General features: G+C 37.7%; 1 protein-coding gene across 6 annotated transcripts in view; it reads left to right on the plus strand.

Annotated features, from left to right (window-relative positions):
- The window catches only part of lingo2 (leucine rich repeat and Ig domain containing 2), a 270,217-nt gene that overhangs the window by 217,359 nt on the left and 39,705 nt on the right, over nt 1-13,153 (plus strand). For 3 of the 6 annotated variants that reach the window (XM_051860034.1, XM_051860036.1, XM_051860035.1), the window contains one exon: nt 605-687. The exons of the other annotated variants lie outside the window; for them this stretch is intronic. In XM_051860034.1, coding sequence (XP_051715994.1) covers nt 679-687 — 9 coding nt within the window. In that variant the 5' untranslated portion in view covers nt 605-678. The remainder of the gene's footprint in view (nt 1-604; nt 688-13,153) is intronic. 6 annotated transcript variants of the gene reach the window in all.

Consider the following 13,153-nt stretch of genomic DNA (forward strand, 5'->3'; position numbering starts at 1 on the left):
ACGCCGGCTCAGTATTGGCCGAAGCTGTACACGTGAGCGGCACGATGCATGCATGTGATGCTGATGCAGGAGCCGGCCAATAATAAGCCGGCGTTCTGAGAGTAAGAAGGTGAAGTCTGTCATTTATGTGTCACTTGCATCACCAAACATTATGATTGCTTTCAAACCCTCTGCCATTGGTCAGTCAAACAGATCAAAACTTACGCAATTGGTTGAGGCAGTGTTGAGTTTATCGAGGAAATTTAAATCACATTTTTTGTGTTCATGTCCTAGTGAAAAATATTGTCTTATGTCATGGACGGGCATTTTATAGGCTTTAAACATTGCAAATGTGAATCCATTGGCTTTTTAAATCCCTTGGCAAGTCATTTTATAGTGCATATTCATGTTCACTGAATATGATTTCTAGGACGCATTCACGAAGAGCATCATAGTTGAACAACATATGCAGAACAAAATTCTCAGTATTGGCTCTGCAATTACGTTAATATTAGGTCAAAGAACCTTGTCTATCACCATGTGATGTGTAATTCTTTAGACATACTGTAGGCCCAAAATACGAATTACTGGAAATGAGCTGTGTTTTTTCTTCTTTTTTACTTAGGTCCTCACAGTGCTCACTTTAGCTACACAGAGTCTGTGTTGTAGCTAGACTGGAACCATGAGGACTACTTTATCATGTGTACAGTAAGAAGATTAAACATTAACATGTTTCCCCACTTATTCTGAATTAATTATCATCATGCTCAATTTTACCTAAAAAAAAATAAGAAAAATTAAAATTAGATTTTTTTTTTTTTTTTTTTTTTTGAGAAACAGAAAGAAGAACAAATTTGTTGTCCATTTCCTTTGTTTACTCAGTGACAGAGACAGCATTAAAGAGATGCAGAATCACAGGAGGAAAATAAAAAAGCCAAATGAGTCATTTTATTCAAAACCGTATGAAAACAGGCCTGTCTTGGGGCTGTTTGTGCAGCGGAGAGGTTAGTCACAGCTGATGTGAAGTGGGAGCTCCCTGGGATGTTTATTTGATCACTTCTTCATTTCTGTTATTTGTTTATTGTTTGAGTACCTACTGAGTTACCCCAAGCACTCTGAACATTCATTCTCATCGGGCAAAACTCAGCAGTTTAGCAGAAATGTATAATTAATCAGGCATTTTTGGTTCTTTTTTTTTTTCTTTCATTTTCCTTTATTCTTAATTTTCTTTGATCAATAACATGTATCCAAATAACACTGGCTTAACCAATAGCATGAGTTTAGGTTGTGACTATGTGTTGTTCTGAACATTGGTAGACAGGGGGAGTATTTAGAAAATCTGTTTGAAAACTCATTATTTTTGCTATTATGATGCTGCTGACACAGAAATTACACACTGCACCTTTTAAAGAAATTAAATTAACCTTTGTTCCTATTAAACTTCTTAAAGGGATAGTTCACCCAAAATGAAAATTGTCAAATTGAATGTTCTATTTAATCAAAGAATCCTGAGAAGAAGAAGATTAAAAGAAATATTTCTTGTGAACCAAATCAGCATATTAGAATGATTTCTGAAATATCATGTAACACTGAAGACTAGAGTAATGGCGGATAAAAAAAATCAGTTTATCCATAACACAAATAAATTACATTTTTAGATATATTACGTAACAGTATTTTAAATGGTACTAATATTTCATAGTGTTGCCATTTTTACTATATTTTTATCAAATAAATGTACATTAAAAAAAAAAAAAACTTAACCCCAAACCTTTTAACAATAGCATACAAATTTCTAAATCCATGTTTGTGCTATAGTTAACTCAACATTAAAGCATTTTCAGGGAATTTTGTGCTAAAATGTAAAAATACAATAAGGTTCACAAACCATCCAAATATTAAGTGCACTGAAAAACCAACACATGCAGAACCATATTTCACTATAACCACTGCAACTCTTATTCCTTGAACCAAAAAACCCAACCATAGGGTGAGTTTCTTACCTCCAGCTGTAGCTGTGCATCTGAGTATGGCTACTGAATGATTTATGGTGGGAAAGCAGCATGATGCTGTCATTTTTCACTGTCCCCATCAGCCATTTAGGAAATGCACAGTGGGCTTGAAGAGGCATCCTGTTGTAAAATGTGATCTGAACTACCTATATTTTTAATGATTGTGAGTAAATCCACATGTGATTTATGGGGTCCCACCAGCTACGAGCAGTTGGCAGGCAGGGGAAAAGTCTTGTGCTCCAGCCTGTCATTTACTGTATCTAGAAACTCTCTCTATTGGGAGAATGTATGCATATACAGTAAGTGGGATTGCTGTAGGGAACAAATAATAGATGAGGAGATAAATGTGTTTCTCCCGCATGGAAACTCAAGCATGCGTTGGGTAAATAATTTGTGTAAAAAAAAAAAAAAAAAAACCACCCTCTCTGTTCCACTCTAAACCACTTAAACCAGCAGTTAAGCACATTTGCTCTGGGGTTTTTGTGACACCGCTGGTATGCATCTTTTTTTTTTTTTTTTTTTTTTTTTCTCCCCATTTAACACACCCTTGATCGTTTGGTCTTCAAAACGGGTTTTTCACAAACACTTCCAATTTTTTTTTTTTTATTAAAGATTTTTTAATGCGTTCAAAAGAAAAACAGTAATATTGTAAAACATTATTAAAATTTATTGTAATAAATAATTATTACAATTTTTTTATTTTAACATATTTTAAAATATAATTTATTCCTGTGATGGCAAAGCTGAATTTTCAGCATCATTACTCCAGTCTTCAGTGTCACATGATCCTTCAGAAATCATTCTAATATGCTTTGTTTTTGAACTTAATATTTTTGTGTAAACTGTGATACACTACAATTCAAATGGGGCAAAGTAAGATTTAAAAAAAAAAAAAAAGATAAAGAAAAAAAATGAAATGAATACTCTTACGCATTAATGTTACAAAAGATTTCTATTTCAAATAAACGCTGTTCCTTCGAGCTTTCTATTCATCAAATAATCCTGAAAAAATGTATCACAAAGTATCACAGTTTCCACAAAATATTAAACAGCAAGAACTGTTTTCAACATTGATAAGAACAATTATTAATAATTGAGCACCAATAATAATTGAACACAAAATCAGCATATTATAATGATTTCTGAAGGATCATGTGACTGAAGACTGAAGCAATAATGCTGAAAATCCAACTTTGCCATCACAGAAAAAATTACATTTTAAAACACTAAAATAGAAAACAGTTCATTTAAACCATAATATTTCATAATATCACTGCTTTTACTGTATTTTAGATTAAATAAATGCAAAAAAGACTTCTTTTCAAGGATCTTTTTAAAAATCTTAATTATTCAAAACTTTTGACCCGTAATGTATTTATACAGCATGTCCAATTTCCTTAAAGTCGAGACCAGATACTCAGTATTTCAGCGCCATGCTTTCTGGACTAAGTGATAAAGGTTAAGGCTGTAACTCTGTAAAGAGTCATAGAGAGAAAAATGGGGGCCAGGGTGGTACCTTAGCAGTATCTGTACAGTTGCCATAGTGACTGGTGATTCCACTCCTTCATCCATCACCTGGTAGCAGCAGGCGAGCCACAAATAAGGAGCCACTCACTCCCATAATTCCACTGCACTACCTGACAGGCCGGAGATTTCCAATCTGCCTCAGGGGCAGGGGAACAAATCCATTCCCCCACTGTCAACCCATCCAGACAGAAAGAGCAAGGGAGTGGGAAACGGCGTACTGCATTTTGGTCCCATAACTACTAGCTCAAAGGAGAGTGCACAGTATCAGAGGAGAGAGGAGGGACTCCTCCAGTCTTTCAGTGCGAGTCATGCTACTCACAATGGCCAGCCAAAGAGCAAAAAGCTTTCGACCAGGTGCAGTTCAGGATAAAAAGTTCACAGTCTACCTTAAAGGGACAGTTCACCCAAAAATGAACACATTCACTCTTATGTTGTTCAAAAACCTGTATGATTTTCTTTCTTCTGTCAGATTCAAAATGCTCTTTTTCCATACAATGAAAGTAAATGATGACCACAGTCCAGCAAGCTCTAAAAATGACAACTGACTACACATCTATAACAGCTTAAATTGCAGTCTTTTCTTGACATTCAGTGCATGACTCAAAAGAGCTATTTATATGATGCTTATGTAGTGTTTTTGTTAGGTTTACAGCTTGAAGCTCCTGGCCATCATTTACTTTCATCGTATGGAAAAGAGCAACTTAAATCTCATAAACATCTCCTTCTATGTTCCATGAAAGAAAATTATATGACATGATGTTTGGTAAATGATTTCTGAAAACAGAATTTTTCATTTGGGTTGGACAATAATTAACCCTTCAAAATAAAGTCATCTATATAAATAAAAATGGCACATGCTGTCGCAACATAGTCCACTAAAACGTGCTGTTACTGTGCAGCTTTCCATTGAAGAACAACTGCAGAGTTTTTTTGTTTTCACATCCATGAAAGATCTGTGAAAGCATTCGCTCTAAAGTGATTGCTAACAATGAGTAGAAAGCATTATTATACACCTGTCACTCAAAACACATTTCTGCTAGTAAAAGGCCCAGGTATTCTCCCATATGGCTTAATTGAAACACATTTGCATGCAGAACAATTGTTCTGTTCTAGTGTCGTGTCAGCCAGGGGATTTTAAGTGCTTCAATATAGAAAACATAAATATATTTCCTGTTTGAGACCAGCATGCTGTATTTAATTACTTGCTTCCAATTTAATTAATCTTTCTGTTCTCTCTCCTTGTCTCTTTCTCTCTCTCCCTCTTCTGTTTGGGGGACAATGATGTTGGTCACAAAAGGTGAGTTTATGGACTTTTTTTTATGCAGAAAAGAATTTTGGTATTCATTTTTAATCAGCAAAAAAAATTACAATAATCCTTATATCTCTTGAGGTGCTCACAGATACATTGTATGATAATACAATGATAAGAAAAATAATTTCAACAGTTCTGACGTATTTGCTGTCCAGGATGTGCAAATATCTGTCTAAGACTTGGCATTGCTTAGATTTCAGCTTATGTAAATGACTCTGCAGACTTGACTCTGAATGGGATGGTGAATATGTGTGTGTGTGGTGTTGGACTGAAAGGATGATGGCATTTCAATCTCCTCAACCTTCATGAAAAGATATTCGTCCTTCGTCTTTTTTCTCTCTGCACTCTGTCTCTTTTCTCTTTTTGCGGTCTGATTGGCAGCTCTGGTACATAGTTGGGTCTGGTCTTTCAGTTGCCATGGAAACTGCCCTCTCCTCTGACTGCAACCACGCTTGTGGACCGCATCTCTGGCAACTCTGATACTCACTGCATATAAAGATTAATAAATAAACTGACTGAGAGAGAGAGGTGGGAGGTGGGGGGGGGGGGGGGGGGGGTGTAGATGTGTGTGTTTGTGTGTTTGTATGAGTGCTATGATGGAGGAGCCAGTAAGACTCAGATACTAAACGCATTGTAAACCAAAATGAATGCTATACAGACTTACAGTACTAGCTGAAACTGTGGAATTCAACTGCTCCAAGGGATAGTTTGCTCAAAAGTGAAAATTGCAATCATTTACTCACCATCAAGTAGTTCCAAACCTGTATGAATTCCTTTTTTCTGCTGAACACAAAGGAAGATATTTGGAAAAATGTTAGTAACCAAACAGATCTCGCCCCCCATTGACTACCATAGTAGGAAAAATAAATACTATGGAAGTCAATAGGGGGCGAGATCTGTTTGGTTACTGACATTTTTCCAAATATCTTCATTTGGAAAATGAAGATATTTGGAAAAATTACATTTTTCAAATATCTTTTACTATGGAAGTCAATAGGGGGCGAGATCTGTTTGGCTAAGCGGTTTTAAGTATTTTGTATGTCATATAATTATTTGTTCTCTGGAGAGACCTGTAGCAGTTTGTTATCTGTTGCACTGTTTTTATAGTCATTTTTTTTTTCCATCTTGTCTGCTGTTTGAGGAGCCAGTAGTTCACCCACACAGATAGTTGATACTTACAAAACAAATGCATGAAACTTAATGTCTTCTTAAAGCAGACATGTTGTCAAAAATGTGAATTCTCTGTCTGGTTGCAAGCAAAGATCAGTGCCAGCACTACGCTTGGAAAGATCATAAGCCACCGTTGGCAGAAAGCCTGATCATGTAATATGCACTGCTGCTTTCCATTCATCAACTTCCAAATGACCATGCAAAATCTATATGAGGTTAGAATCCATTACAAGTCAGCCCACTTATTCGTCAATGCTCTGGAATTTTGATCAGGTCCAAAATCATTTTAGATAAGCTGAAATGCAATGGAGCTACACAGAAATTTTCAGCTTTGTTTATGTTTTGAGGTTCTAAAGGGTCCAGAATGTCAGTTAAGACCTCAACTAAGGAACATGTCAAGCCTTTGAGACCATGAACTAAATATAATATGAATGTTATGATTTTTTATTATTATTTTTTTAAGGGTAAGGAAAGGTAGAAAATTTACAACAAATACAAATTATTTACAATATGGAGGTTTCTGTCATCATAAAAATATGAGAAAAAATGCTTCTTCAGTAACAATGAAACATTAAAAATACTTAAAATATAAAAGGAATACAGCAAAAGTTTAGTAATCTAAAGGGAAGCTACACCAAACATCTAAAAGCATAGTCGAGCAGAAATTAAAATCGTGTCATTTGCTTTACACTCATGTCGTTCCAAACCCGTTTGACTTTCTTTCTTCAGTGGAACACAAAACAAGACATTATAAATGATACATTAGTCGTTCTTACTGTTATTGTAGACTGGAGCTTTCAAGTTTAAAAAAAGATGCGAATTAACCTTTTGTGTTCCACAAAAAGGTTGTTCCTTTAAAGTTTGGGGGCAGAAATTTTTTTTTTTTTTTTTTTAAGTTTTTTAAATTAAGTCTCTTATGCTCACCTAGGCTGTGTTTACTTGAGAAAAAATAAATCAGTAATATTGTGAAATTTTGTTATATTTTAGTCAAATTTGCAGTAATATTATTACAATTTAAAAGACCGATTTTGTATTTTAATATATTTTGTAATTTTTTCCAGTGATGGCAAATCAGTAGCCCATGATCCTTCAAAAATCATTTGAATATGTTGATTGGTGCTCACAAAACATTTCTTCTTATCAATTTTGAAAGCAGTTGTGCTGCTTCATATTACTGTGGATGCATTTTTTCCGAATTCTTTGATGAACAAAGTTCAAAAGAACAGCATTTATTTGAAATAGGTTTTTATTTTTTTTATTTTTTGTAAACACTATAAATGTCTTTACTTTCACTTTTTATAATATATCATATAAATGTATTTCCTAAAACTCTTGCTGACTCCCAACTTCACAGTAGTGTATATAAGACATTGAGGAAAATATACGATTTCTGTTCAGTTCATGCCTGGGGTTTACTGTTTGAAGGAGTAAACGTATGCATACTGTGTGTGTGTGTGTGTGTGTGCGTGTGTGCGTTTATTTTTATTTAACCACACACTGACATATTTGTGCAAAATGATGTGAGCCAGTGCAAGGCAAAGGCTTCATCTCTCCGTGTCAAGAGGTTTAGTGTATCACAGTGTCCCACCACTGGCCTTACTTGCTCCTCGACTTGAGCTTCTCAAAAACTTATTTTACAGAGAGTGGAGAAGCAGAAGAAAGAAGCAGAGGGATTTAAAGAGTGAGCATTTGAGAGTGAGTGTCAGTGAAAGGCTCAGATGCCCCATCGAGGCCCAGTAGTGTGGCCTTTGACTGTCAAAAGCACATACACGCATAAACTGTGTGCTGCACGGGGGTAAATCGAGGAAGTCAAGAAATAGGAAAGAGAAACCTCTCTGTCCCACATTTGATTTTCCATGGCATGTTTTTTTATAAGCTCTCCTTTCTCCTTCCCACCACCCTCTCCCTAGATACTCTAGCATATTGTCACAATTACAGGTTTAAAGTCGACAGCATCTAGGCAGGAAACCAAAGCTGTGGCATCATAGCTTTCACCAGGTACAGTACCTCTGGTCCATAGTGACACTAAACACACCAGTGGTTTCACTTTACATCATAGGGACTGTCAGGAAAGTCTAATGCAGTGCTTCATAACTGGTTTCGCTTCAAGATCCAGATTTGTGGTGACCCAACACGGTACCAAAACTGTTTATCAAAACCAGGGTCATTTGAAATATATGACTCTGGCTACGTTTCTGCAAAACCGCAAAAACATACCCATGCATACAGTACATTTCACTGCAGTTTCCAAAAACAGTATATTTAGCGTTTAGAGTTTATGGGATGTTAAATTGAGATTAGTGTAATCTGGTCGAGATTTATCCTAAAATTATCAGTATGTCAAACTCATGACCTCGGAATTGCTTTGCCTAGCCTAACTATGCACGATTATATGATTTGTTGCACTTTTTTCGGGTTACATATTTTCTGCAACAGACCAACAAAAATGTTTTGGTTGTGAAAACGACTGCTCTAATGAAATGAGTGAACACCATTTATTTAATTTTTTTATTATTGTATTTTTTAGCATGTTTGATGTTGCTGGTTAAAAGGCCGCAGACACGTAACTTGAAACGGGATATCTAATCACCTCTTCAGAGAGAAAAGTCCTAAAAACATTCAAGTATCTGACGCTCTGGGTGTTTTATCTTTACACAATGTTCTGGTAATGCAGAAGATTGCGCTTTACTTGGGTGTGCGTATGTGTGCTTTGCTTTGAAGGGTAAGGATCAAACTCTGACTGCAGAGGAGGCACAGTCTGTGCCCCATTAATGTTTCATTAACGCAGACTGCTGTGTGTGTGTGCTTGTTTGGGCAATGTGAGAGAGGAGAGAATTGAAAGAGAGAATGTGCAAAGCTAGTGGAGACTTCAAGGATGCAAAGAAAGAATAAAAGGACCTCTAGAGAATGAGAGGTTGAAAAAAAGGGTCTAGTGAGGGAGAGGCCAAGAAGAGGGAGGAGAAATTACATGTGAGAGAGAAGAGCAGAGTAAGTAAAAGAAAAGATGTGTGTGGGAGTGCGGGAAGACGTGATGATTGGCAAGAAACCAGACAATAGAGGGAGAAAAAGAGAAGGTGAGGGGGAGAGAAAGAGAGAACGTTTCTAGCTCCATAAATATCAGCACACATCATTGTTTTCCAATGTGCGCACTGAGATAATATACAACCAATAGATTTGAGACAAACGTGATGTCACAGGGAGGCTCCTATTGGATAGAAATAAAGCCTGGGTACAAACAACACAATCAGTTTCAAATTAAAGGGATAGTTCACGCAAAAATGGAAATTCTCTCATTATTTTCTCAGCTTCATATCATTCCAAACCGGTATGACTTTTTTCCTTCTTCCACAGAACACAAAAAATTACATTTCTGGCCTATATATTGTCATGGGGTGGTTGTATAAACACACAAAGATGAAGATGAAGGCAATAAGGTAAAATTTAATAAATCCAAAAGGTAATCCAAACAGCAACATACAGCACTTCCACAACAAACGTGACAGTGACAGGACTCCCCCTCCCGGTAGGTGCAACCTCGCGCCGTGGAAAAGAGGAGACGAAGAAGAGATGGCGAAGGGATGGTTAAGGGGGCTGGAAAAGGGATGGCACAAACAGGCAGGAGGTGGTGTTGGAGGTGGAAGGACGACCGGGAGGATGAACAACAAAGTCCAGGGTGGTGAAGTGAGCCAAGGGATGACCTTGAGCAGGGGATGACATCTTCATCCAGGCCACAGCCAGGGGATTGCCCCATGGTGGCGTTGATGGAGGGAGGAGCCATGGAGGAACGCTGGTGAGGGCCGGCATGGGGATGACCAGAGACAATGATGGCGAGGATGGAGCCCACCATGCAGCCGATGAGCTGAGGTGGTGGAGAGATGGCGAAGATCTTGGTGGCCACGACGGAGCCACAGCAACGACCTCCCGAGAACGAGATGGGATCCGGAGGTCTGAGGGTGAACTGGAGCAACCGAGGGCAGAGGCGGATGCTGAGATAGGGTGGAGAAAGCTGCAGCCGAAGGGGTGGAGGACCAGAGAGCAGTGGTCGGTCCACAAGCCGGTCGGTCCACGGTCCACGGTCCACAGTGGAGTTGAAACGATGTCTGACCTAGGTGGAGCCGACGTGGCGAGGGAGTTCGGCGAGGCCGATGGTCCACGCAGAGGTCGAGGGTGGAAGCAGTGCAGGGGCAGAAGCCAGGGTGATGGGCCGAAGCAGGTGAGGTGGTGCCGGGGGACTGAAGGGAGATGGTGATAACTGGGTGGCACTGATGGCTGGAGACGACCAATGCAAAAAAAGTGTAAAACTCTTGCAGTTCAAAAAGCTAAACATACCCATGCTTTCCTACATCCTATGCTTTCCCTATTAAAATTACGGAAAAAGTATAACTGACACGACGCCAGTTTACACTTTATTCGTAACTTGAATGCTTGAAGCTAGATATTTTACTTCATAACCTGTTAATATGGATTTTATTTTTTTTTTACACAAACATCGCTTCGCTTCAGAAGGCCTTTATTAACGTCTACGTGGAGTAGACGTTTATGATGGATGGATGTGGAGGGAAGCACTTTCTTCAGCTCATACACGTGACCCATGTTCACTGCCATTACAAAGCTCGGATGAGTCAGGATATTTATTAAAATATCTGTGATTGTGTTCATCAAAAAAAAAAAAAAGAAGTCATATACACCTAGGATGGCTTGAGGGTGAGTAAAGCTTGGGCTAATTTTCATTTGAAAGTGAACTAATCCTTTAAGAACAGCCAGTATATTATTCAGAACGTCACATTTTGTTACACTGAGGAAAAGATGTCATACAGGTTTGGAACAACATGAAAGAGAGTAAATTATCTGAATTTTCGTTTTTGTCCCTGCACGTTTGGGATCAAAGTTCTTGTTCTGTTTTCCTCTGTGTTTTCCGATTTTCTCCAAAGGTTACCAAGCCCTTAAGAGCCAGAGTGGGTAGGTGTAAATAATTGCAACTGAGCAGGTGTGTATGCCTATAGAGGTGTGAAAAAGACTTCCACCTGATCTTCTGTTCATCTTTGATATTTCATTTTCACTCAGCTGGCAAAAAAACATGCAGGGGTTGGGAGGGGGTCTGGACCCCTGCTAGAGAATTTGTGAAAGTCAGGCACAAGAGGAAATTGAAACTGATGGCAAGATAACTGGTCATGCCTTTCACGAATGGCATGATGTTGTTTGAGAGATGAAATCCTATGGCTTATGATGTAGGAGGGGGTATTTTGCCACCAGACTTCTGTGCCAAGGCCTGAGTCACAACCTCCACCCACACATCCTGCACTCCACCAACACATGAGGGAAGCACTACACAATAAAAAAAAAATATTTACAGATGTTCATACAGCAGCTCACAGTAATATTTGGAAAGTATTTAACAAACCCTTGAACTTCAATATTCATCAAAGTCCAAAGCTTTTTGACATGATGAACTTCAGCTAGAGACTGCAAACACTCTCTCATAGTCCTCAGACTCTTACAGATCATTTTTAATCTATCCGAATTCTTTTTTTCTTTTTTTGCCAATGAATATTAGCTAAAAGAAGTTGACTTTTACTGATAAAAATGAAGAAAAGCCATCAAGATAAATATTAAAATGACTATAGTTACCACTGGAGTTAACACTCCAGGCTTGGGTCCCCCATAAAAGAAAACAAATACACAAAAATTTTTCATGTTTTGAAGAATATTGTATAAATTTAAGGTTGGGTTAAGTGAAATGACAGGAATTGTTTTGTGTTTTATCATTATTTTACCAATACATTTTAACTCGGTAGCACATAATAGGCTGTTTAATGGCAGGTTCCATTGTGACAACTTGCCACTTATGGGGTGAAAACATGCCTCCTATTGGTCAGTGTGGTTTCTTTTTTCCTACACAACAACAGTGTTAAATATTTCTTTGTTTGTCTGGTTGGGTTTTTTTTAATGCAAGACTTTAAGGGCCGTGACACACCAAGACGTCAGGCCAACGTCGTGCTGTGGGTGAGACTCTGTTAGGGTTGGTTTTTCCACACATCAGCTCTAGTTGGGCTCACATCGGCAGCAGTTTGCCCGCTTCAGGGTGTTCGCTCTGATTAGCTGTTCAGCTTAGCTAACGAGTCTGTAATGATGAAAGTGAGCAAAGAAGTCAAGACAGCACAGACATAGAGCTATTTTAATTTAACATCATCTTACATGAGCATTCCAATACATGAATAGTTTCATGACATGAGCCGTCTAGAATGAAGACAACTTGCCCTGGTCTCTCCTATAAGTGATAAGATTAGAAATATTTCTCAAAATGTTACAATTCAAAAGTTACAATTTTTGTAAAAAGGTTATTATTGTAGTACTGACTGAAATATTGAAGTATAAATACATTGCAGATAATTCTCAAAATGTTGAAAATAAAAACCGGTAAGAGCTTACACAGGTAAAAAGCCCCTTTAACAAAGATAACAGCTGATGTTCTTTTTAACTAGCCTGCAGTAAGACAGCAAATCTCAGAAGAAATGTCAAAAGTATTCTGTTCACTGCAACACAAAGAAATAATTACTGAAGGTGTGCAATCTTCTACTTCCATCCTTAATGTAGCCATATTACCGCAGGGTTTCCAAGAAAACAGGAAACGGTGATGTGTCACAAATTCCCCCCTATGCAAATGGAAACAGCCTGCAAGCGCCTGTTCACCTTGTCAGCACAGTTAAAAATGTTGGGAGAGAGATTTTCTGGCTAATTTTTAGTAGTTGGATAATTATATTAATAATGCATATGAGAATAATGTACACTGTAAAGAAAAATGGTTCTAAACAGTACCAAATTAGCGTTCTTCTGCTTGTAACAATAGTAGAACCCTTTTTATAGGGTTCCATAAAGAACAATGATTTGAAGTGCTATGGGACCTCAGTAGCGTGTTAAAGGTTGGTAGGAAACCAGTTATAATTTGAAAGTTAAAATTTGTAGACATTTTAAGAAAGAAATCATTCACCTGTTGAGAGTGTGCTGACAGTCTATGTATTTGAATGGCTAAGCTCCAGAAAACCAGTAACGATGTGGCTTTGACAGTTACAGATTTGAAAAACAAAAAGACGGGAAAAAAAGAACCCTAAACTCTAACACCATTTCAGCATGTAAAGGGTTCTTTAGGGTCATG

The sequence above is a fragment of the Ctenopharyngodon idella genome, chromosome 14, assembly GCF_019924925.1.
Source record: "Ctenopharyngodon idella isolate HZGC_01 chromosome 14, HZGC01, whole genome shotgun sequence".
Taxonomy (NCBI): domain Eukaryota; kingdom Metazoa; phylum Chordata; class Actinopteri; order Cypriniformes; family Xenocyprididae; genus Ctenopharyngodon; species Ctenopharyngodon idella.